At 54.6% G+C, this 26,635-nt stretch overlaps 1 protein-coding gene across 2 annotated transcripts; it reads right to left on the bottom strand.

Annotated features, from left to right (window-relative positions):
• Positions 1-3,520: 3,520 nt before the first annotated feature.
• LOC116954715 (pleckstrin homology domain-containing family A member 8-like) lies at positions 3,521-25,956 on the bottom strand. 2 transcript variants are annotated; one of them, XM_032975428.2, is made up of 13 exons: positions 25,832-25,956; positions 24,454-24,570; positions 22,800-22,955; positions 17,487-17,611; positions 16,408-16,596; positions 15,861-15,895; positions 14,488-15,630; positions 9,156-9,241; positions 8,538-8,596; positions 6,789-6,919; positions 6,280-6,350; positions 5,731-5,792; positions 3,521-5,040 (listed from the first exon to the last, which is right to left on the bottom strand). In XM_032975428.2, exons 1-13 carry the CDS (start codon positions 25,869-25,871, stop codon positions 4,843-4,845), a joined length of 2,412 nt encoding a protein of 803 aa, XP_032831319.2. In that variant the 5' UTR covers positions 25,872-25,956; the 3' UTR covers positions 3,521-4,842. The 2 variants fall into 2 exon arrangements, with proteins under 2 accessions (XP_032831319.2, XP_032831320.2); XM_032975429.2 differs by lacking the exon at positions 25,832-25,956 and adding an exon at positions 25,630-25,824.
• Positions 25,957-26,635: the final 679 nt, after the last annotated feature.

Below are 26,635 nucleotides of genomic sequence, written 5' to 3' on the forward strand. Positions count from 1 at the left end.
TTGTATCTGTACCAGATGGAAATTCCTCCAGTACAGCTACTGAAGGCTTCACGAACTACGTGGTCGAAATCGTTTTTAAATAATGTTGGAGTCAGAGGACATCCCTGTCGCACCCCAAGGTGTAGAGGGAATGCTTCCGACTCCCGGCCACGTAGTTTTACCCGGGCCCGCTCACCACCATGAAGGTCCTTAATGATCGTGAGCAGAGGGTCAGGGACTCCAAAAGCACCAAGAACAACGCAGAGCCCAGGCCTACTGATGGTATCATAGGCCTTGACCAGGTCAATGAAGCAGAGATGTAGGTCTTGTTGGAATTCCCTACACCTCTGCTGTAGCAGACGGACAGAAAATATGGCATCTGTGCAGGAACGCCCTTTCCTGAAACCGCATTGGGGCTCCGCAAGCCTCTCCTCAGCGTGCCTGGCAAGGCGATGTTGAATAATCCTTGCCAGGACCTTTCCCGGCACACTGAGGAGTGAGATGCCCCTGTAGTTGTTACAGTCTGTGCCTTCCCCCTTCTTAAAGAGGGGGACCACCAGGGCATCCTTCCAATCTTGCGGAACCCGTCCAGTGGCCCAGACTGTTGTTATGATGTCATGTAGGGCAGTCTGCACACAAACGCCACCCTCCCTCAGCATTTCGCTTGGGAGATAATCTCTGCCCGGTGCCTTTCCTGGTCTCAGACTCTGGATCGCCTTCAGTTCTTCTTCAACGGATGGCGCCTCAGCCAGCCACACACACAGACACACACACAGACACACACACAGCAACCACACACAGCTACACGCACACATGCCTCTTAAGTGCGTGTTCCCACGTCTACAAATAAAAAATAAATATATAGAGGCGCACACAAATAAACAGAGACGGCCAACGATGTTGTTATTAAAATTATATATTATGTTTTTGTACCGTAATTGCACCGTTCACAAATTACACACCACCCACCATCACTCACCACAACAAACACCACCACCACGTGTTTAATCCGCGGGAAAGCCGCCCGTCGCCTTACACACCAACCCACACCCCCCCCAACCCCCGAATTATTCTCGCGGTAATTATATTGGCAAAGGAATTTGGGCCACGAATCGTCTCATTAAAACCGACGGAATAGTCGTAAAACCCCGAGGCGGGCATTGTTTTTTTCTGTAGCGGAGAAAAGGCGGCGGTGGAAAATGAGTCAAATAGAAACCATCGGATAGAGAACCCTCCTGTCTCATGCCATACAGAACCCTCTGCCTCGTCCCGTACAAAATCGTCTCGTCCCATACAGAACCCTCGTCTCGTATTGTCCCATAAATAACTCTCGTGCGATCTCATCGGATTCCTCCGGGTTCTCTGGTGTCATCCCAAAGCTAAAAACAACCCCCCCCCCCCCACACACACAATGTGCCCGGTATTGGTCAAAGTGTCCCAATGCTAAACACATTGCCTGGCAGATGACTACAATGGGGATCACAGCAGCAGCAGCAGCTGCGGCGGCATCATCATCATCACCATCAGTGCCCCCTACCGCTGTGGCCACGTCAGCTGCGGCCCCTGCACACGTGAGACAGTGGACGACCGCCCGGCCGCTTTTAAAAGACAACTGCGCCAATCAGAAATCGTGCCACCGGTTTGAATGGGCGATGGACAACGCCAAATACTGTCCACCTCCTAGCCTGTCCATCTTTTGGTAATAATGAAATAGACAGTTGAACACGGAGACTTTCGCGACCAATATCATCCACAAGAGGGGTTTTTGTTGGGGCGAGATCGCGTAAATGTATAAATGTTGTGTCGTTAGAACCCGCCACCACCCGACACAGCCAACTAGTAAGGGTTGTCACGTGAACAGAACGTGGCCAATTCGTCACTAGTACAGCACTGGTGTATAGTGTGGTGTATTGTGTATAGTAGTGTAGTGTATAGTAGTGTATACTAGTACAGCACTAGTGTATCATAGTGTATAGTGTGGTGTATAGTGTGGTGTATAGTGTAGTGTATAGTGTAGTGTATAGTAGTGTATAGTGTAGTATAGTGTAGTGTATAGTAGTGTATACTAGTACAGCACTAGTGTATCGTAGTGTATAGTGTAGTGTATAGTGTAGTGTATAGTGTGGTGTATAGTGTAGTGTATAGTGTAGTGTACTAGTACAGCACACCGGTGTGTTGGAGAGCCAAGCCACAAAATTTACAATCTGAGTACGACGTTTCGCCAGTAATTACAACCAGCTTCATCAGGCGACAGCCACAGACGCGGTCCAACCCAAAACAAACGCTTATGAACAATAAAATAACCTAATAAATAAATATCCGGTGTGTATCCTTCCACCAAAGTAAACGTCATAGTAATAATTGTAGTCGGCCGCTTTACACCAACCACGACCCGTATTGTTGTTTGTAAACGGGGGGGGGGGGGGCACCTTTGTTGTGGCACAGCAACGCGTGGCCGGGTTTCGCCCCCCTCCAGGGGGTCTCCCCGGCAGCATTGCCGTGTTGGGTTGCCGGGCGGTACTGGCGAGGGCACTCCCGGGGCCCGGCTAAACGACGGCAGGGTGGGGAGGGACCTCGCGGTGCCGGGCCTCGCCGGAGCGGAGGGTTCGGGGGTACCAGGGCCGTGCGGTCAGGGGAGGCAGGGAAGGCAGAGCCTCACCTGTCATACTCCAATGAAAATAGCCGCTACGAAAAGTAAAACAATTATAATAAATATTAAGACGTTTCCACTGATCTGTTACAAATGTAATTTCTGCACGATTCCAATAATTTTTATCGTCAAAATCGCCAAATTTGCGGAGCTCCGCTGCAAATACAGGGAGAGACGAGAGGTGAGGCAGCGACGCACTCAGCCTCCCCTCTGATTGTGCAACCCCTCAGTAACTGGATAGAGCGCGGGCAATAAGGGCGTGCCTGTTACTATCTCAGTATGTCACCAATGTAATGTTTGTAGACCCCTTCATTTCATGTCCTCGCCTTCCATACTCCAGGTAACTTATTTCATATATGTGTAGAAAGATATTTAAGCTCGCTGGCCTCGTCATGGAACTGCAATGAAAAGGACCAGGGGAGGCAGCTATCACATCTGCCTCACTGAGGGGGACGTGTCTAACACGCCCCCTCTCAGTGAGGCCACGCCCCCTCAGTGAGGCCACACCCCCTCAGTGAGGCCACGCCCCCCTCAGTGTGCGAATCAGGCTCTGACACTAGCCAGTGCCTCCCCAGCCATTGACCTCACCGCACGGCACTGTTCGGTACCATTCCAACATTCTCCTGCGGCTCCAACGGGGATTCTGGTGGGCGTGAAACCGGCCCCGCCCACCACCCACACTGGCCCCGCCCACCCCTACAAACTCCATCCACTCACCTCACACCACGAACCCGGCCCCAAGGCCCCGCTGACCACGCCCACTCTGACTCCCCCCACCCGACCCCGCCCACCACCCCCACTGGCTCCGCCCACAATCCCCGCTGACCCCTAACTCCGCCCACCCATACTAACTCCGCCCACTCATTCACCTACAAACCACTAACCCCACCCCCAAGCCCCGCTGACCACGCCCACTTTTTACTGACCCCCCCAGCCCCACAGCACCTCTGACCCCATCCACCCATAGTGACCCAGCTCACATGGCGAATAACCAAAACACAACTCGTCCCGAAACAAACAAAAAATCCCTGCGAATTAACATGACCCATGAACTTACCCCAAGGTGTCGCACACTGGCGCGCACACACAAAGATCCCATCGTGTAGTCGTAAAAGACTGTTGGGGCCAATTGGTGTTAGTGAACACCCATGAAGGCTGGCGTGGCACACGTGGGAGTGGGTGGCCCAACTTCGTCTCGCAAGTGACGATTGTTACGCACCGCACCAGGAACTCATTTGAGGCCGAGTCGACCTAGGGGAGGACCCACGACCGGTTAAGGTAACAGTCGTCACTCGTGTTGGCGGGAATGGAACTCGGGCCTCCGGACTAGTTTGGCGAAGCGCGCTGACCGCTGTGCCACCGCTCCCCCAACTCTTCACTACTCACGCCAATCCTCACGGCGACGTCACCGTGACGCAACGGTGACGTCACCGTGACGCAACGGTGACGTCACCGTGACGCAACGGTGACGTCACCGTGACGCAACGGTGACGTCACCGTGACGCAACGGTGACGTCACCGTGACGCAACGGTGACGTCACCGTGACGCAACGGTGACGTCACCGTGACGCAACGGTGACGTCACAGGGGCACTACAATGAGCGACGAGGGCCCGGCTGTCACTCAACAAGACGTTGCTTGCGAAGTTGAGACGTCGCTGCTCACTGGCGATTGAACGGTGCCGTTTGTTGCTGGCCGCTTGCCCTTCTGGGCCTTGTTGGTGGCTGCGCTCAGTTACCGTGCCAACAAGTATAAATGAATGTTGTTGCCGCCGCCAACGTTCAGCGGGAGGCAACGGCGCTCGTGAAAGCGCCCAAAGAGTTACACCACTGGTGCCGATTGCGCAATAAAAAATTTCGTCGCTGATCGTCAAATGGGTCCTTGCTCGCCGGTCGTGTGATCAGCCGGTGCCGATCGTGACATTAGCCGGTGCCGATCGTGACATTAGCCGACGGCAATCGTGATATTAGCCGGCGCCGATCGTAAGATTATCTGGGTTCGATCGTGGAATTATCCGGCGCCGAACGTGAGATTATCCCACGCCGATCGTGAGATTATCCCACGCTGATCGTGAGATTATCCCACGCCGATCGTGAGATTATCCCACGCCGATCGTGATATTATCCGGGTCTGACCATGATATTAGCCGGCACTGTCGAAGCAGGGGTCCAGGTGGGAGGCGCTGTCTAAGCCGATGGCGGTGGCGACGGCGCTCACACGACGCGGTCCGACTCCAGCTGGTTCTGCTCGTAGAGCTCGTCGAGTGCGCCGAGCTGGGCACGCATGGCGCCCAGGTACGTGTCCAGGTCGCGGTTCAGCTGCCGGCGGAACTCAGGCCCCGTCGGGTCGCCCTCCCGTGCCGTCAGCGCCGCCAGGAACCCGTCCAGCGCCGGGGCGGCACGCAGGGCCAGCTGCGGAACACCCGGCGTGTCATCGTGAGCCATGATCTATCCACTGCTGGGTGAAGACTTCCAGAGCACAGCCTAACACCAGCTGTGATACCGCCACTACCAGACACCCATCGTCGTCGTCATCATCATCAGCCACGTTCTATCTACTGCTGGGTGAAGCTCTTCGCAAGCAGCCTGTGTGCCAAGTATCAACTACCACACACAGCAAAGATAAAGCTCCCGCATGTAGCCAATAACAGACTTTTGGGGCAAGTTCTGCGAGCGAGTAGCACCTATAAAGGCCAGCACGGCGCACGAGGGGTGGGTGATGGCGAGAGTGAGTGAGTGAAACGAGCAGGGTGCTGGACAGCTAAAATCCAGGTTGGAACAGGCGGGGGCAATGGCTGGTGCATCTGCCTATCATCTCAGTCAGTCTACCCATGGCACCTGGGTCTGTCCCGTGACCTCTTCCTGCCAGCGCGCCTTCGACACATCACGTGGCCTTAACGTGCACATAGCCTGGCACAAGTGCCGTGGTGAAGTCACCGCCACTTAGTCGTGAACGGCGGTTGTTGCTGCTGCTGCTGTGAGCGGGTGCGACTGTGTGATGGCGCGAATGAGCGCGAGTGTGCAGTTGGTGTTCTCTCCCCCTGCTCTGCATTGGGTTTCCCCCCGGGGGTTCTAGGTCAGGCGAGGCACCGGGGGACTCACCGCGAACACCCCCCGCACCACCCAGCCATGGTAACGCCTCAGAGTCCGCCCGTACGCATTGCCTGTGTGCACACGGGGAGAGAGGTAATCACCCGGCCTCCACCACATCCGCCGGGTCAACCCGCAATCCGTTGTGTCAACTTAAAAACCTTAACCCCATTCGCTCGCTCACCATCTCGCTCATTCATTCACCAACTCACCCGCTCATTCTCTCGCCAACTCACTATCTCGCGCATTCACTCCTTCACCCACCGCCTCACTCGCCCACCCGCTCATTCACTCCTTCACACACCGTCTCACTCGCCCACCCGCTCATTCACTCCTTCACCCACCGTCTCACTCGCCCACCCGCTCATTCACTCCTTCACCTACCGCCTCACTCGCCCACCCACTCATTCATTCACTCTCTCACTCACCCGCTCCCTCTTGCAACGGAGCGTAACCCTGACCTCCCGTGTGTCTCACATGGCTACACAAAGTAAAGTTGTCAATTGAACACCACAACAACGACTACAACAACAACAACAAGAACAGCAACGAGCGACTCACTGAGCGCCACGTGCAGGTTGGCCTGGCCCTCCCGCACCTCGGTCAGCAGCTCCAGAAGGAACTTGAGGCCCCTGGGCCGAGGGGACGCGGCGGGGAAGGAGAGCAACGCGACGGGGTCAGCGGCAAACGAAGCGGGAAGCACGCCGAGCGCGACGTGCCCGCGACGACGTTACAGCGACGCCGTGACGATGACGCACACTCACCCCCCCTCTCTCTCTCTTCCTTCACAAGCACTCGCCCTCTCACCACGCACGCCTCCCCCTCACACTAACCTCGTCCCCCACATGCGGATCATCGCCCTCTGCTCAACCGCCCATGCTCACCCCCGTCATCACCTTCACCCTCCACGCACTCACCCTGTTGCTCGTCCCTCAGCCTCGCCCCAACTTCCTCCTCCCAAACCACTCGACCCTCACCCTAACCCTCTCCTCCCCACGCGCCCACCCTCACACCCGCGCCGCCCCCGCCCCTCGCCCTCCTCACCGACGCTCCCCCATCCCCCCGCTCACCGCCTGAGCCAGAGCAGCGCCTCGGTGGTGGAGTTGCGCACCAGGGCGGTGCCGCTGCTGAGCTCGTGGCCCACGATGCTCTGCAGCGTGGGGAAGGCCGCCCGGTCCGTCTCGTACTTCTGCGTGATTTTCTGTCCCGTGTCGACCAAAAAACCCGAGTTCTCACCCTGCTCACACAATCATCACCCGCGCCCCACGCCCGCCGCCCCCCTACTGCCGCTAGACTCGTACCCCACACGCCACTCCTGCAGCTGAGACTTTTGTCTCCCGAATTGTACGCATGTTCAACTTCTTTTACACCGTGCCGTAGCCAACCGTGATAATCTGAGGTGCCAACCATGCTAAAACTATGGATGTCTTTGTAGACGTTATAGATCTCTGTGTAACTCTATAGATCTGTGTAACTCTATGGATCTCTGTGGAACTCTATGGATCTCCGTGCACGTCTATCGATCTCTGTGTAACTCTATGGCTCTCGGAGTAACTCTATGGATCTCTGTGTAACTCTATGGCTCTCGGAGTAACTCTATGGATCTCTGTGTAACTCTATGGATTTCTGTGTAACTATGGCTCTCGGAGGAACTCTATGGATCTCTGTGTAACTCTATGGATCTCTGTGTAACTCTATGGATCTCTGTGCAATTCTATGGCTCTTGGAGTAACTCTATGTATCTCTGTGTAACTCTATGGCTCTCGGAGTAACTCTATGGATCTCTGTGTAACTCTATGGCTCTCGGAGTAACTTTATGGATCTCTGTGTAACTCTATGGCTCTCGGAGTAACTCTATGGATCTCTGTGTAACTCTATGGATTTCTGTGTAACTATGGCTCTCGGAGGAACTCTATGGATCTCTGTGTAACTCTATGGATCTCTGTGTAACTCTATGGCTCTCTGTGTAACTCTATGTCTCTCGGAGGAACTCTATGGATCTGTGTACCTCTATGGCTCTCGGAGTAACTCTATGGATCTCTGTGTAACTCTATGGATCTCTGTGTAACTCTATGGATCTCTGTGCAATTCTATGGATTTCTGTGTAATTCTATGGCTCTTGGAGTAACTCTATGCATCTCTGTGTAACTCTATGGCTCTCGGAGTAACTCTATGGATCTCTGTGTAACTCTATGGCTCTCGGAGTAACTCTATGGATCTCTGTGTAACTCTATGGCTCTCGGAGTAACTCTATGGATCTCTGTGTAACTCTATGGATTTCTGTGTAACTCTATGGCTCTCGGAGGAACTCTATGGATCTCTGTGTAACTCTATGGATCTCTGTGTAACTCTATGGCTCTCTGTGTAACTCTATGTCTCTCGGAGGAACTCTATGGATCTGTGTAACTCTATGGCTCTCGGAGTAACTCTATGGATCTCTGTGTAACTCTATGGATCTCTGTGTAACTCTATGGATCTCTGTGCAATTCTATGGATTTCTGTGTAACTCTATGGCTCTTGGAGTAACTCTATGTATCTCTGTGTAACTCTATGGCTCTCGGAGTAACTCTATGGATCTCTGTGTAACTCTATGGATCTGTGTAACTCTATGACTCTCGGAGTAACTGCCACGTCCTGTAAACCGCCACCATTGCCGATGGCCTTGGGGCTGCGGCCGTCCTCGTAACGGGGGTTGCTCGGCTCACCGGGAGGCCTTGCCAGCCCAGACAACAAAGCCTGAGACCCCGCCGTGGCGCCACCGCAAGCGTGCGGTCACCAGCGATGGGCAGGGGGGTCTGGTGGGGGGGGGCGGCACTCACCCGGATGTTGCCCACGAAGTCGAGTTTGACCGGAGCGAACGCCGTGGGGCCCAGCTTGTCTGGTGAGGGGGAGGAGGGGGGGAGTGGCGACGCAGGCACGCGCAGGGGTCAGGGGCCGCACGTGCACCGCACGACGAGCGGACAATTTTGAACCTCCCAGCAGACCGGGAAGAAACAGAGGCACCGAGGCCCGTGGTGTGAATGGAAGGGTCTAAGCGGCGGTGCTGGCTCGGAGCTCAGTCTCCGACATGGCCATGTTGAACCCCCTAAGAGGAACACCTAGACCCCGGGACTGAACCAAGCACCCTAGGGGTTCAGTGTCTCTGACAGGGCCATGATGAGCCCCCTAACAGAAACACCTAGACCCGTGGGATTGAACCAAGCACCCTAGGGGTTCAGTGTCTCTGACAGGGCCATGATGAGCCCCCTAACAGAAACACCTAGACCCGTGGGATTGAACCTAGCACCCTAGGGGATCAGAGTCTCTGACACGGCCATGATGAGCCCCCTAACAGAAACACCCAGACCGGCAGGATTGAACCAAGCACCCTAGGGGTTCAGAGTCTCTGACAGGGCCATGATGAGCCACCTGCGTGAGAGTGTCGAGCTGTAACTTACCGAGCACGGGGACGATGGAGGCGCACGCCCTCAGGAACGGCTCCACGTGGATCCCTTGCTCGTCCTGCAGCTCCGCGTCGCTGAACCTGGGGCGAGAGACAAAGGTCAAGGTCCCGCATGTAGCCGTTTCATCGACCGTTGGGGGCGAGCGATGTTCGCCTGTGAGGGCCAGGACGGCACACAAGCGGGTGGCGTGGGCAGCTCGATGCCCGGCCGCCTTCGTCTCTCACCGGTGCCGATCTTTATACGCACACCGCTACTTACGAACGACTTCGGTTACAGAGGTACTGTTCGTAAGTCAATTTGTTCGTAGGTTCAACTTTACTCCTGTCGATTCCAAAGATGTTGTATGGCGTGTACGCTAAACACGGGGAATGGCTTGAAAGTCTCCTATAGGTGTAGATGCCACTGGTTCGTCACGTGCTGCAGATGTAGATGCCACTGGTTCTTCACGTTCTGCAGATGTAGATGCCACTGGTTCTTCACGTTCTACAGATGTAGATGACACTGGTTCTTCACGTTCTGTAGATGTAGATGCCACTGGTTCGTCACGTTCTGCAGATGTAGATGCCACTGGTTCTTCACGTTCTGTAGATGTAGATGCCACTGGTTCTTAAAGTTCTACAGATGTAGATACTGGTTCTTCACTTCTGCAGATATAGATGCCACTGGTTCTTCATGTTCTGCAGATGTAGATGCCACTGGTTCTTCACGTTCTACAGATGTAGATGCCACTGGTTCTTCACGTTCTGCAGATGTAGATGCCACTGGTTCTTCACGTTCTACAGATGTAGATGCCACTGGTTCTTTACGTTCTGTAGATGTAGATGCCACTGGTTCTTCAAATTCTACAGATGTAGATGCCACTGGTTCTTCACTTCTGCAGATATAGATGCCACTGGTTCTTCATGTTCTGCAGATGTAGATGCCACTGGTTCTTCACGTTCTACAGATGTAGATGCCACTGGTTCTTCACGTTCTGCAGATGTAGATGCCACTGGTTCTTCACGTTCTACAGATGTAGATGCCACTGGTTCTTCACGTTCCGCAGATGTAGATGCCACTGGTTCTTCACTTCTGCAGATATAGATGCCACTGGTTCTTCATGTTCTGCAGATGTAGATGCCACTGGTTCTTCACGTTCTACAGATGTAGATACTGGTTCTTCACTTCTGCAGATATAGATGCCACTGGTTCTTCATGTTCTGCAGATGTAGATGCCACTGGTTCTTCACGTTCTACAGATGTAGATGCCACTGGTTCTTCACGTTCTGCAGATGTAGATGCCACTGGTTCTTCACGTTCTACAGATGTAGATGCCACTGGTTCTTTACGTTCTGTAGATGTAGATGCCACTGGTTCTTCAAATTCTACAGATGTAGATGCCACTGGTTCTTCACTTCTGCAGATATAGATGCCACTGGTTCTTCATGTTCTGCAGATGTAGATGCCACTGGTTCTTCACGTTCTACAGATGTAGATGCCACTGGTTCTTCACGTTCTGCAGATGTAGATGCCACTGGTTCTTCACGTTCTACAGATGTAGATGCCACTGGTTCTTCACGTTCCGCAGATGTAGATGCCACTGGTTCTTCACTTCTGCAGATATAGATGCCACTGGTTCTTCATGTTCTGCAGATGTAGATGCCACTGGTTCTTCACGTTCTACAGATGTAGATGCCACTGGTTCTTCACGTTCTGCAGATGTAGATGCCACTGGTTCTTCACGTTCTACAGATGTAGATGCCACTGGTTCTTTACGTTCTGTAGATGTAGATGCCACTGGTTCTTCAAATTCTACAGATGTAGATGCCACTGGTTCTTCACTTCTGCAGATATAGATGCCACTGGTTCTTCATGTTCTGCAGATGTAGATGCCACTGGTTCTTCACGTTCTACAGATGTAGATGCCACTGGTTCTTCACGTTCTGCAGATGTAGATGCCACTGGTTCTTCACGTTCTACAGATGTAGATGCCACTGGTTCTTCACGTTCCGCAGATGTAGATGCCACTGGTTCTTCACTTCTGCAGATATAGATGCCACTGGTTCTTCATGTTCTGCAGATGTAGATGCCACTGGTTCTTCACGTTATACAGATGTAGATGCCACTGGTTCTTCACGTTCTGCAGATGTAGATGCCACTGGTTCTTCACGTTCTACAGATGTAGATGCCACTGGTTCTTCACGTTCCGCAGATGTAGATGCCACTGGTTCTTCACGTTCTACAGATGTAGATGCCACTGGTTCTTCACGTTCCGCAGATGTAGATGCCACTGGTTCTTCACGTTCTGCAGATGTAGATGCCACTGGTTATTCATGTTCTGCAGATGTAGATGCCACTGATTCTTCACTTCTACAGATGTAGTTGCCACTGGTTCTTCACGTTCTGCAGATGTAGTTGCCGCTGGTTCTTCACGTTCTGCAAATGTAGATGCCGCTGGTTCTTCACGTTCTACAGATGTAGATGCTGGTTCTTCACTTCTGCAGATATAGATGCCACTGGTTCTTCATGTTCTGCAGATGTAGATGCCACTGGTTCTTCACGTTCTACAGATGTAGATGCCACTGGTTCTTCACGTTCTACAGATGTAGATGCCACTGGTTCTTCACGTTCTGCAGATGTAGATGCCACTGGTTCTTCACGTTCTACAGATGTAGATGCCACTGGTTCTTTACGTTCTGTAGATGTAGATGCCACTGGTTCTTCAAGTTCTACAGATATAGATGCCACTGGTTCTTCACTTCTGCAGATATAGATGTCACTGGTTCTTCAAGTTCTACAGATGTAGATGCTGGTTCTTCACTTCTGCAGATATAGATGCCACTGGTTCTTCATGTTCTGCAGATGTAGATGCCACTGGTTCTTCACGTTCTACAGATGTAGATGCCACTGGTTCTTCACGTTCTGCAGATATAGATGCCACTGGTTCTTCAAATTCTACAAATGTAGTTGCCGCTGGTTCTTCACGTTCTGCAAATGTAGATGCCACTGGTTCTTCACGTTCTGCAAATGTAGATGGCACTGGTTCTTCACGTTCTGTAGATGTCACTGGTTCTTCACGTTCTGTAGATGTAGATGCCACTGGTTCTTCACGTTCTGTACATGTCACTGGCTCTTCACGTTCTGCAGATGTAGATGCCACTGGTTCTTCATGTTCTGTAGATGGTAGATGCCACTGGTTCTTCACGTTCTGCAGATGTAGATGCCACTGGTTCTTCACGTTCTACAGATGTAGATGCCACTGTTTCTTCACGTTCTACAGATGTAGATGCTGGTTCTTCACTTCTGCAGATATAGATGCCACTGGTTCTTCATGTTCTGCAGATGTAGATGCCACTGGTTCTTCACGTTCTACAGATGTAGATGCCACTGGTTCTTCACGTTCTGCAGATGTAGATGCCACTGGTTCTTCACGTTCTACAGATGTAGATGCCACTGGTTCTTTACGTTCTGTAGATGTAGATGCCACTGGTTCTTCAAGTTCTACAGATATAGATGCCACTGGTTCTTCACTTCTGCAGATATAGATGCCACTGGTTCTTCAAGTTCTACAGATGTAGATGCTGGTTCTTCACTTCTGCAGATATAGATGCCACTGGTTCTTCATGTTCTGCAGATGTAGATGCCACTGGTTCTTCACGTTCTACAGATGTAGATGCCACTGGTTCTTCACGTTCTGCAGATATAGATGCCACTGGTTCTTCAAATTCTACAGATGTAGTTGCCGCTGGTTCTTCACGTTCTGCAAATGTAGATGCCACTGGTTCTTCACGTTATGCAAATGTAGATGGCACTGGTTCTTCACGTTCTGTAGATGTCACTGGTTCTTCACGTTCTGTAGATGTAGATGCCACTGGTTCTTCACGTTCTGTACATGTCACTGGTTCTTCACGTTCTGCAGATGTAGATGCCACTGGTTCTTCATGTTCTGTAGATGGTAGATGCCACTGGTTCTTCACGTTCTGCAGATGTAGATGCCACTGGTTCTTCACGTTCTACAGATGTAGATGCCACTGTTTCTTCACGTTCTGCAGATGTAGATGCCACTGGTTCTTCACGTTCTACAGATGTAGATGCCACTGGTTCTTCACGTTCTGTAGATGTAGATGCCACTGGTTCTTCAAGTTCTACAGATGTAGATGCCACTGGTTCTTCACATCTGCAGATATAGATGCCACTGGTTCTTCATGTTCTGCAGATGTAGATGCCAATGGTTCTTCACGTTATACAGATGTAGATGCCACTGGTTCTTCACGTTCTGCAGATGTAGATGCCACTGGTTCTTCACGTTCTACAGATGTAGATGCCACTGGTTCTTCATGTTCTGCAGATGTAGATGCCACTGGTTCTTCACGTTCTGCAGATGTAGATGCCACTGGTTATTCATGTTCTGCAGATGTAGATGCCACTGATTCTTCACTTCTGCAGATGTAGTTGCCACTGGTTCTTCACGTTCTGCAGATGTAGTTGCCACTGGTTCTTCACGTTCTGCAAATGTAGATGCCACTGGTTCTTCACGTTCTGTAGATGTCACTGGTTCTTCACGTTCTGAAGATGTAGATGCCACTGGTTCTTCGTGTTCTGTAGATGTAGATGCCACTAGTTCTTCACGTTCTGGAGATGTAGATGCCACCACCGCCATCTATTGGGCGGCGGTTGAACTGACGACTCTCGAACTGGCAACTGGACATCCGGACAGGTTTGTAACCATCTCAGAAAGTTCGTTAGTCGAATGTTCGTAAGTAGAGGAGTCCCTGTACTTACTTCAGGCTGAGTCCACCAAGGGGAGGCACAGGTCCGGTTCAAATATTCACAGCCGATGTTGGCCGTGACTGGGAATCGAACCTCGGGTTGCCGGGTTCGTAGCGCAGTGCGCTAACCACTGCACCACCGCTCCACTATTTACAGATGCAGTGACGTCACCACGGCGCATGTGTCAGGCTAGATGCACCTTGAGGCCATCGCGTGAAGCATGCCTCAATGGCGGGTCACGGGCCAGACCCAGGTGTTGTAGGTTTTTTAAGATGCTCCATTTCACCCATCACCACGCGGTGTTCAACCACCAACACCACCACACCGCAGGTGACAACAGCACTCACTCGCTCACCCACGCACTCACCCGTTCATTCACTCACTCGCCCTCTCACATACTCGGCTCACCCGTCCATCCATGCACTAACTCGCCTATCTGCTCACCCGCTCGCTCACCCCCGCCCACCTCAATTCAAGACACGCGCTAACAACTCGATAACAGTGCTGTTTGTTGCTGGCCGTGTCAACGAGCCGCGTGCTCAGGCTCACTCAGCAGAGCAACCCGGGACGCTCTCACCTCTGTGCCATGACACCGAAGAAGGTCTCCACCGTCTCACCCTGAAAGTCCTCACCCCCGCCGTCCTCTCCGTCACCACCAGGGTCCTCACCCTGACGTTCCTCACCCTCACCCCCAGGGTCCTCACCCCGACAGTCCTCACCCTCGCCCAGTTTCTCCGGATCGAATCCCCGATTGGCCACGCGTCCGACATCTGAGTTCTCTCCCGCACCGCCCTCCTCTCCACGCCCAGCAGTGCCCACTTCGCCATCGTCACCATCGTTACCATCATCAGCATCATCAAAATGACCATCGTTGATACTATCAGCATCATCGGCAGCATCGGCATTAGGATCATCATCGTCGACCGTGGAGTCTTCCCTGTCCCGTTGGTGTTCTCCGGGCCTCCTCGATTCCTGTGTGGAGACGTCCGAAGCCTCGAACCTCGAACACACGTCGCTCCCCGCGATCGCTTCGCGTGGCGTGGTGGCCTGTTGCGGCGTGTCCGCGTCATGTGACGCGGCCTGTTGCGGCGTGTCCGCGTCATGTGACGCGACCTGCTGCGACGTGTCCACGTCATGTGACGCGGCCTGCTGCGACGCGTCCGCGTCATGTGACGCGACCTGCTGCGACGTGTCCGCGTCATGTGACGCGGCCTGCTGCTGCGGCGTGTCCGCATCATGTGACGCGGCCTGCTGCTGCGGCGTGTCCACGTCATGTGACGCGGTCAGCTGCAGCGTGTCCGCGTCATGTGACGCGTCCTGCTGCGGCGTGTCCGCGTCATGTGACGCGGCCTGCTGCTGCGGCGTGTCCGCGTCATGTGACGCGGCCTGTTGCGGCGTGTCCGCGTCATGTGACGCGGCCTGCTGCTGCGGCGCGTCTGCACGATGCGACTCTCCATCTGGTGCGACTCCGCTCGCTGCGGCCTCCTGAGATGTGGGTTCACGGGGCCCTGCGGCCTTCGGCTCTGGCCGGGATGCTCCCTCGGCTGCAGGGGCCTCCACCGCCTCCTCCTCCACCTCCTCCACGATGGCCCCGACTCGCGTCGACGCCATGGCCAGCCTCCGCCGTGACGAGGAGGAGGACGAGGAGGTTCTGCCGCTCTTGTTGCTGGGCTCGCGCTTGCGGGAGGACGGGGGCGGTCTCGGTAGGGACCTCGCGGTGCTGGGGACACAAGGGTGGACGCAAGGGTGGACGCAAGGGTGGATAGACGCACGGATGGATCCGTGCGGATGGACTCTGGGAGAGAGCGGGCAAACCAATAAGTGGGCGAGTGAATGAGTGAGCGACGGGAGCAAGCGAGCGAGACAGAGTGAACGAGTGAGTGAACGGAGTAAATGAACGAGTGAGCGAACGAGAAGGGGGCGGTGGTGCGAGTGTCGGTGCTATTTCACCTCTCGGCGTGCGACGCGCGAGCCTGACTCTTGACCTGCGAACGAGACGGAGGGGGAGCAGAGCTTCGCGTCACCCAGAGCGGCAACTCGCGTACCCAGCCCCGAACCGCACACACGTTGGGTATGGGCGCTGGCGTTCTCAGAGCGCCGCTGCAAGGCTATCACCACGCAGGAAGGCGCCGCTGCGTTCACAGCGGGGGGAGGAGGCGGGGGGCAGTATTGCTGTGTGTGTGTGTGTGCGTGAGATCCTAATGGAATTGGGATGCTTTTTTTGCGTGTGTAATTAGCTATGGGGAACACCAGGAAATCCGGAGGAAACTCATGCAGAACAGGGGGAGAACATACAAACTCCACTCACTCATACTCTGCAAAAGAGCTGGGAGATCATACAAACTCCACACAAAGAGGCACCCGAGTCGGGAATCGAACCCGGTTCCTCCTGTGATGCGCGAGCGTCGCCACTGCGCTTGCACAACCCCCCCGGCCGCCACCCCACAAGGCGGGCGACGATGGCGACGAGCGGTGGGGCGAGCGTGTACCCACGTACCCCGGCAGGACGCTGAGGGCTGCGTGGTGTGGGCGGCATCACGGCCGGCGGGGCCAGCTGCTGCTGCTGCTGCTGCTGCTGCTGCGTGGAGGGCCGCACGCTGCTGGCGGCGGTGTGGACGCACTCCTCCAAGGCGCGCACGAACGTGTCGCAGGTGGCGCTCAGCAGGGACGACGCCTCACTCATCCTCTGCCACGCACCACCCGCGCGCAGAGCAACGGCGCAGACACGCTGCCATCCACGCGGCACGCAGCCTTGGCTCGCCAGCGGCACGTGAACGCGGACTCCCACCTGTTCCGTCTGTGTGGGATAGCGTGTTGCCCCCTCACGCGCGTGGCGGTTATTCTCCCGGGCCACACTCCCGTTTTCCTCCAACACGTACAAACGCAGAGTTGGATTCGTGTTCAATCTTACTGGATATACGGGATTTCTCCTGGCGCTCTGGGTTCTCTTGCCACATGTATAACCACTCAATAATGGAGTGGGCCAAAACGTCTAAGACAGGACCACAGAGCCCCGGGCCATAGTTGGAGATTTGAGTGTCGCGCGCCTCCCTCTCACCGGCACCGTAGGTTTACTCCGGGCGAATCTTTCCACACGTACAAACTCTATTGAAGAGAGTTGGCCAAATATCCCAACATAAGGACATGCAGAGCTTGAGAAATTGCTGGGTTCCGGTTCTGGCTGCCCTTCCTTCCCACCCCACGCACGGCGTTTGCACAATCCGCACGGACAAACTATCCGACAACTGGGAAAGCATCGTCCGGGTGCGTGCGGAGCGGTAGTGCCGTGGTTAGCGCCACGCGGCGCTACAAATCCGGCGACCCGGGTCAACACCAGTGAGGATTATCCGAACCGGTCCTGGGCCTCCCCGAGGTCGACTCGGCCTCAAATGAGTACCTGGTGCGGCGGAGCGTGGTGCTGGCCGACCCACCCCCTCGTGTGCCATTCCGGCCTTCATAGGTACTACTCGCTAAACAGCACTTGCCCCAACAGTCTGTTCAAGGCTATACGTGGATGTCTGTGTGCGCGTGAGTGCGTGTGTTTGCACGACGGTTTTCCGTAACCGCGCGTCTCACCTGCACGTCAGGCCGCGGCTCCTGGATGCCCTGGCGGATGAGCGACACCTGCTGCGTCATGAGGTCGTAGTAGAGACGCATCTCGGACATCTTGGAGCACAGCGAGTCGCTCGCCTCCATGATTTCTGCTCGCGCGTGCAAAAAAAAACCACCCAACGGACGTCAGAATGAGAATGTTTATTGCAGACTGGCGATATCAAATGAGCTACAAAGCTCTTTTGTCACAGATGTCCAGTATGGGCGGGTCAGCAAAGGATGTCCTCGAATTTGAGATGCAAATTCGCAACAATAACACAAAGCATTTCTAAACACGTGGATTTTTGTACCCCATATTACACGGGTCATAACTTATCTGCGAGGCCGTGTAACAATTGGGACGAATGCGTGTTGCAAGAACGCGCTCCCACCACACGCCACAGCTCAAACTAAATCGTCGCGGAATGACTTCCTGGCCCGTGCCGTCCACAAGAAGCCTGGCGCAGATTCAAGCAGGCACCGTCCACATTTCTAATAACTTTAACTAAACAATTTTGGATTTTACTAGGCAAGGCCCACTGCGCTATATAGCTATTTTTCAGAAGCGGCCTAGCCATCACAATTGATAGCTCAACGAAGTAGGCTTATCATCATCATCACGTGTAAATTTTTAGCAAGCAGCCAAATACTCTGAACGAGTGACGTTGATTCTAAATGTGGAGGGGAAACAACTGGAGGTTCCGGAGAAAACCCCACAGGGGGAGAGCGAAACACGCAAACCTCCAAACGTACAGCGGGCATCAGGGTTGGGATCGAACCCAAGCCATCGCGTGCGGTGGCAAGGTCATGAGACTCTCTCTACAACCACCCCCACAGTAAGCGAAGTCAAAATGATAATAAATCAGCCGCGTCGCTAAACACTCGTACACCACGTGGCAATTGAAAAATTCCGTTCGGCTGCGTCAGGTGGCAGAGGGTTCTTAACAACACAGATTTTGCGAGGTCGTTCATTACGCAGTGGGCTGCGCTGTAAAGGGCGTGTCCAGACACAGCAGGAGTGTCCAGACACAGCAGGGGTGTCCAGACACAGCAGGGGTGTCCAGACACAGCAGGCGTGTCCAGACACACAGCAGGGGTGGTCCAGACACAGCAGGCGTGTCCAGACACAACAGGCGTGTACAGACACACAGCAGGGGTGGTCCAGACACAGCAGGTGTGTCCAGACACACAGCAGGGGTGGTCCAGACACAGCAGGCGTGTCCAGACACACAGCAGGGGTGCCCAGACACAGCAGGCGTGTCCAGACACACAACAGGCGTGTCCAGACACAACAGGCGTGTCCAGACACAGCAGGCGTGTCCAGACACACAGCAGGCGTGTCCAGACACACAACAGGCGTGTCCAGACACACAGCAGGCGTGTCCAGACACACAACAGGCGTGTCCAGACACACAACAGGCGTGTCCAGACACACAACAGGCGTGTCCAGACACACAGCAGGCGTGTCCAGACACACAGCAGGCGTGTCCAGACACAGCAGGCGTGTCCAGACACAGCAGGCGTGTCCAGACACAGCAGGCGTGTCCAGACACACAGCAGGGGTGCCCAGACACACAGCAGGCGTGTCCAGACACAGCAGGCGAGTCCAGACACAGCAGGCGTGTCCAGACACAGCAGGCGTGTCCAGACACAGCAGGCGAGTCCAGACACAGCAGGCGAGTCCAGACACAGCAGGCGAGTCCAGACACAACAGGCGTGTCCAGACACACAACAGGCATGTCCAGACACACAGCAGCCGTGTCCAGACACACAGCAGGCGTGTCCAGACACAGCAGGCGTGTCCAGACACACAACAGGCGTGTCCAGACGCACAACAGGCGTGCCCAGACACACAGCAGGGGTGTCCAGACACAGCAGGGGTGCCCAGACACACAACAGGCGTGTCCAGACACACAGCAGGCATGCCCAGACACACAACAGGCGTGTCCAGACACACAGCAGGCATGCCCAGACACACAACAGGCGTGTCCAGACACAGCAGGCGTGTCCAGACACAACAGGCGTGTCCAGACACAGCAGGCGTGTCCAGACACAGCAGGCGTGTCCAAACACAGCAGGCGTGTCCAGACACAGCAGGCGTGTCCAGACACAGCAGGCGTGTCCAGACACAGCAGGCGTGTCCAGACACAGCAGGCGTGTCCAGACACAGCAGGCGTGTCCAGACACAGCAGGCGTGTCCAGACACAGCAGGCGTGTCCAGACACACAGCAGGCATGCCCAGACACAGCAGGCGTGTCCAGACACAGCAGGCGTGTCCAGACACAGCAGGCGTGTCCAGACACACAACAGGCGTGTCCAGACGCACAACAGGCGTGCCCAGACACACAGCAGGGGTGTCCAGACACAGCAGGGGTGCCCAGACACACAACAGGCGTGTCCAGACACACAGCAGGCATGCCCAGACACACAACAGGCGTGTCCAGACACACAGCAGGCATGCCCAGACACACAACAGGCGTGTCCAGACACAGCAGGCGTGTCCAGACACAACAGGCGTGTCCAGACACAGCAGGCGTGTCCAGACACAGCAGGCGTGTCCAGACACAGCAGGCGTGTCCAGACACAGCAGGCGTGTCCAGACACAGCAGGCGTGTCCAGACACAGCAGGCGTGTCCAGACACAGCAGGCGTGTCCAGACACAGCAGGCGTGTCCAGACACAGCAGGCGTGTCCAGACACACAGCAGGCATGCCCAGACACAGCAGGCGTGTCCAGACACAGCAGGCGTGTCCAGACACAGCAGGCGTGTCCAGACACACAACAGGCGTGTCCAGACACAGCAGGCGTGTCCAGACACACAACAGGCATGCCCAGACACACAGCAGGCGTGTCCAGACACAGCAGGCGTGTCCAGACACAGCAGGCATGTCCAGACACACAGCAGGGGTGCCCAGACACACAGCAGGGGTGTCCAGACGCACAGCAGGCATGCCCAGACACACAGCAGGCGTGTCCAGACGCACAGCAGGCGTGTTCAGACACACAACAGGCGTGTCCAGACACACAACAGGCGTGTCCAGACACACAGCAGGCGTGTCCAGACACAGCAGGCGTGTCCAGACACAGCAGGGGTGGTCCAGACACACAACAGGGGTGTCCAGACACACAGCAGGGGTGGTCCAGACACACAACAGGCGTGTCCAGACACACAGCAGGCGTGTCCAGACACACAGCAGGCATGTCCAGACACACAGCAGGCATGCCCAGACACACAGCAGGCGTGCCCAGACACACAGCAGGCGTGTCCAGACACAGCAGGTGTGTCCAGACACACAACAGGCGTGTCCAGACACACAGCAGGTGTGTCCAGACACACAACAGGCGTGTCCAGACACAACAGGCGTGTCCAGACGCACAGCAGGCACGCCCAGATGCACAGCAGGCATGTTCAGACACAGCAGGCGTGTCCAGACACACAACAGGCGTGTCCAGACGCACAGCAGGCATGTCCAGACACACAGCAGGGGTGCCCAGACACACAACAGGCGTGTCCAGACACACAGCAGGCGTGTCCAGACGCACAGCAGGCATGCCCAGACACACAGCAGGCGTGTTCAGACACACAACAGGCGTGTCCAGACACACAACAGGCGTGTCCAGACACACAGCAGGCGTGTCCAGACACAGCAGGCGTGTCCAGACACAGCAGGGGTGGTCCAGACACACAACAGGGGTGTCCAGACACACAGCAGGGGTGGTCCAGACACACAACAGGCGTGTCCAGACACACAGCAGGCGTGTCCAGACACACAGCAGGCATGTCCAGACACACAACAGGCGTGTCCAGACACACAGCAGGCGTGTCCAGACACACAACAGGCGTGTCCAGACACACAACAGGCGTGTCCAGACACAACAGGCGTGTCCAGACACACAGCAGGCGTGTCCAGACACACAACAGGCGTGTACAGACACACAACAGGCGTGTCCAGACACACAGCAGGCGTGTCCAGACACAGCAGGCGTGTCCAGACACACAGCAGGCATGTCCAGACACACAGCAGGCGTGTGCAGACACACAACAGGAGTGTCCAGACACACAGCAGGCGTGTCCAGACACACAGCAGGAGTGTCCAGACACACAACAGGCGTGTACAGACACACAACAGGCGTGTCCAGACACACAGCAGGCGTGTCCAGACACAGCAGGCGTGTCCAGACACACAGCAGGCATGTCCAGACACACAGCAGGCGTGTGCAGACACACAGCAGGCGAGTCCAGACACACAGCAGGCATGTCCAGACACACAGCAGGCATGTCCAGACACACAGCAGGCGTGTGCAGACACACAACAGGAGTGTCCAGACACACAGCAGGCGTGTCCAGACACACAGCAGGCATGTCCAGACACACAGCAGGCATGTCCAGACACACAGCAGGCGTGTGCAGACACACAACAGGAGTGTCCAGACACACAGCAGGCGTGTCCAGACACACAGCAGGAGTGTCCAGACACACAACAGGCGTGTCCAGACACACAACAGGCATGTCCAGACACACAGCAGGCATGTCCAGACACACAACAGGGGTGTCCAGACACAGCAGGCGTGTCCAGACGCACAACAGGCGTGCCCAGACACACAGCAGGCGAGTCCAGACACACAGCAGGCGAGTCCAGACACACAGCAGGAGTGTCCAGACACACAGCAGGCGTGCCCAGACGCACAGCAGGAGTGTCCAGACACACAGCAGGCGAGTCCAGACACACAGCAGGAGTGTCCAGACGCACAGCAGGCGAGTCCAGACACACAGCAGGAGTGTCCAGACACACAGCAGGCGAGTCCAGACACACAGCAGGCGTGTACAGACACACAACAGGCGTGTCCAGACACACAACAGGCGTGTACAGACATACAACAGGCGTGTCCAGACACACAGCAGGCGTGTCCAGACACACAGCAGGCATGTCCAGACACACAGCAGGCGTGTGTCCAGACGCACAGCAGGGGTGCCCAGACACTTCCTTGTTCCTCGACAACTCAATCGCGACCAACTTGGAAACATCACAGCAACAAACAAAAAAAGGGAAACTGTGACTCGCCGTAGCATCATTGCGCCGTGATCTAATTTCTAATCCAATCGTCTATTTATAGAGCGCCTTAACTCAAGGCGCCTGACGTTCAGCTCACAAAACGATGACAGGATGGAATTGTCAGGTTGACGAGAAGGGGGGGGGGGGGGGGGGGTGGACGCTGGCGTGCTACGAGCGTTGAGGAATGAGTGACGGTGACAGAGGGCGGAGGAGAGAAGGAGGAGGAGGGGGGGGGGGGCGCTCGCCTTTCTCTTTGCGCGTGCGGCTGTCGGTGAGGCAGGCCTTGGCGGAGCCGAGCGCCACCACCCAGCACTGCCTCTCCGCGGCGCTCGTCGTGCGCAAGTAGAAGTGCTGCTCGCCGGGGATCACCAGCTCCAAGCGAGAGTCATCGCTCGGGCACACTGTGGGGTGGTGGTGGGGGAGGGTACGGGGTGGGAGGTGGGGGGGGGCATGGAGAGACACGTGGGGGGAGGGGGGGGTAACAAGCAGTGGATAGGAAAAAAAAACAGAGTGGGGGGGAGGGGGGTAGTTAATGAGCTCGAGCTCCTAACGTTTTCATTTCAAAGGTATTGGTGCAGCGCTGTAGTTGCTCAGTCAGAACACCGCTGACGGAAGGGACGCCACTGCAAAGGGTAATTCGCCCTCATCTTCTTCGTCGCACAAACACACACACGCACATTAACGGCACAACACAAGGCACAGCAGGAGGAGTAAAAATAATAATCATTATTATGATAATAGGGTTTTTCCCCTTTTTCTTGGCAAAACTGAAACCTTTTTACAAGGTTCATGACTGCATAAACCACAATACTTGCAGTCAAAATCATTATTATAATTTCTTCTTCTTCCCCGCACTTACGATTAGCACGGTTGGCCACGTACGGTGCGAAAGAAGTTCAACACGCATACGATAATCAATAATAACATAAACAGTTTTCTGAAGCGCAATTCGCACAAATACCATCAAAGCGCTTTATGCTTTACTGTACAAGCTTAAGTTGCGGAGGAAAGCACGTTGCACTAATCTTATTCTTTCGTATGGATTCATAGCAGCAGATTAAAGATGTAATTTTAGATTTGTTATCCACTCAACTGTCCATTCAGGCGCAGAGTGGATGTTGTCCGTTCCTCCTTTACAGGAGTAGGAACTAACACATTTACAGGGTGGTTCATAATGGGTTTTTTTAAACACTTATATGGGACTATCGTTTTTAATGAAAGAAGAACGGATAATACACTTTCACATGATAACAAATGTATGTTTAATAGCTTCAAAAAGTCAAAGAGTCTCCCACTTGTTCGCCATCGTTGTCAACACGTGGCCTGGAATCTTCTCCAGAGCCCGGAGGCACATTTCTCGTGGTATTGTTGCAAATTCTCGGAAGTGTTTACAATTTTTTGATGCGCCCTGTATATATTCCGTCAAGGTCCTTAAGACCTCGTGACCTCCAACTGCTCAGCAATCCCCAGGTCTAGGTTGCGCTCTTATGGTGTGCCGAGTTTTTGTCAGCATGGCACCCAGGGCTATGGAACGCCTCACCACGTGAAATCAGGCGATCGGAGTCGGTCGATATATTTAAGTCTGCTTTGAAAACCCATCTCTTTAAACTGAGCCATTCCCTCTTTAGTCTGGGCCGGTTGACCCCTGGGTTCAGTTTTTTTGTTTCCTGCTTCTCATGCATTGCGCATTGGGATTCCTGGGACGGAATGGCGCAAATAAACATTTATTATTAAACTAAACACCGACGAGTTTCAAAGACTAGCGGAGCTGTCGTCCGTCCGGTGGGTGACCCCCCCTCGACCCTCACCCCCTGACCCCCCCCCCTCGACCCTCACCCCCTGACCCCCCCGACCCTCACCCCCCCCCCCATCACTACCCGCCCCCCACCCGCCCCCCACCTTGGATCTCGCACACGGCCATCTTCAGGCTGCCCTTGCTGCCCTTGCGCACGTCCTCCTTGTGGTCGTAGTAGGACAGCACGCCGCCGTCCAGCACGAACCAGCGCGGCTGCCAACCTGCACACGCGACACCAGCACACACACTCGACCACACACACGACACGAACACACACACACACACGACCCGACACGAGCACACGACACGAACACACACACTCGACACGAACACTCACGACACCAGCACACACACGACACGAGCACACACACACGACACGAACACACACATGGGGCACAGATCAGATCAGATGGATGGCTTCCAACATTCGTAACTGTTTCAATCGCTTATGGCGCCCCGCCGCGCATTCGTCGCTGGCCCTCGTAGTGCCATCTTTCGAGAATCTGCGTTTAGACCGCAAGAAATCCGGTGAGCTGTGAAGCTCTTTTTCCTGCGCTCACCAGAATGACTCGGGAGCCGCGAGGAGGCGGCCGCGGACAAGCTCAAGTTCGGTCACAAGCTCTGCGGTCCTCTATATGTACGGCTGCTATGGCCAAAGGATCAGGAGGCGCGTGCAGCGTGTAATTAAGACGTGATCACTCGCGTGGCTGTGTGGGATGTGAACAAAACAGATCGGCAATGTCTCCTTCGCACATCCTTTTCTCTCCGTGTAAAAACAAACAATAGTGCTTCTTACACAACCCATCATCCGCACGGTCTTTCTGGTTCTTAATTCAAAGTGAGCCTCACCTCCTCTGCTGCTGCTGCTAATAGTTCATAGTTCAATTGATTTGGTAATGAGACACCACCTTGCGGTCCCGAGTTTGCCCGTCTTAAATCGATAACGCCAATATTACTTTGCGTTCCTGCATGAATGAGGAAGGACCTCTCTCTGTACGGTGCTCGGCTCAATTCCGGCGCGCACCAAATGATAGTGTTACCACCACACGTTCGTTATGGGACATCAATTATTGTCCTGTGGATAAACCGGCCCCGGCCATGAGAACGGGGAATTTGCAGCACTGGCTAACTGCGCCTGTGAAGAGGGGACGAGCGCCCCCTCACGCTAGTTTGCGCGGGAAACATTTTAAATTTAAGTTTTTACATGTAAAAACAAACTCCAGGAGGAGATGGGGGGGGGGGGGGGACCGAGCCGCCTCGCTCGTTCGGGAAGGCAGCACCTGCCCGGCAGGACGACCTAGGCGAGACCGAGGTCTCAACCCACACCCGAGAGGCCTAGTGACCCGGAGCGGGGCCGCCGAGGCGCGAGTTGACAACCATCCCTGAGGCGTGCCGCTCGCTGGAGAGAGGCAAAAGACCCCGGGCGCGGAAGCAAGACGCGAGCGGGCGCGCGCGGGGCGCCGAGGAGTGGATCCGCGGTACCGTTGTAGTAGTTTGTCCATTTGTAGAGCACACCCTCCATTGCAAACCGCGCCGACGTGGAAGGCGGAAGTACACAAACCGTGACGTGTGGCGTCACTTAACGCGCTGGCGGCCATCTTTGTAAGGGGGAAGAGGTGGAGGGCTTTTAATGCATTGGTGGTGGCCATTTTGCTCGGGGAAGAGGCCAAAATACGGTGCCTCGGCGGCCATCTTCCTAGTGGAAGAAGCCACACAGTGCATCGGCGGCCATCTTGCTAAGGATTAAAGGGCCATATACGGTGCCTCAGCGGCCATCTTGCTTGGGGAAAAGGCCCATACACAGTTTTCACAGTTTTTCATAGTTTCATTTATTTGGTATAGCCCTGTGAGCCATTCGGCTCTTGAATCGGGTGCAACCGCAACAAACAAAAAAACAAAACATGAACAAGAAAAACATCTTAAAGTGACTTTGTGACTGTGCAAACAGAAATTCCAGGAAAAAAAACATCAAAATATTCCTGAAAAAGCACCGTACACCAACGCTGTGTGCAAAAAATCCCAGTGGGATGCAAGTCAACAACAACAATAAAACTTAGATTAAGGCCATCAGTCTAACTCCGTACTACAATAAACACGGTGCCTCGGTGGCCACATTGCTAAGGGAAGAGTGCTAAGGGAAGAGTGCCAAATGTAATGAGAGGCGGGGAGCGGTGTTATGTCCAGTTGCTGTGGTTCATCCACTGCTGGATGAAGGCTTCGCCAAGCCGTCGCCATACCCCTGCGATCCTGCGATTTAAATACCCAACCTCGCGACTCGTCGGTGTT

The sequence above is a fragment of the Petromyzon marinus genome, chromosome 56 (assembly GCF_048934315.1).
Source record: "Petromyzon marinus isolate PM22_M1 ecotype Great Lakes invasive population chromosome 56, UKy_Petmar_22M1.pri1.0, whole genome shotgun sequence".
Lineage (NCBI taxonomy): Eukaryota > Metazoa > Chordata > Hyperoartia > Petromyzontiformes > Petromyzontidae > Petromyzon > Petromyzon marinus.

Bases quoted from the DNA above. Each gene is read 5' to 3' on its own strand.
- LOC116954715 (XM_032975428.2), bottom strand. From the start codon at position 25,871: ATGGAGGGTGTGCTCTACAAATGGACAAACTACTACAACG. The intron at 22,956-24,453 runs GTGGGGGGCGGG...ACCACCCCACAG, and splicing joins GGCCGTGTGCGAGATCCAAG to TGTGCCCGAGCGATGACTCT. The intron at 9,242-14,487 runs GTGAGAGCGTCC...CTCTCGCCCCAG, and splicing joins TTCGGTGTCATGGCACAGAG to GTTCAGCGACGCGGAGCTGC.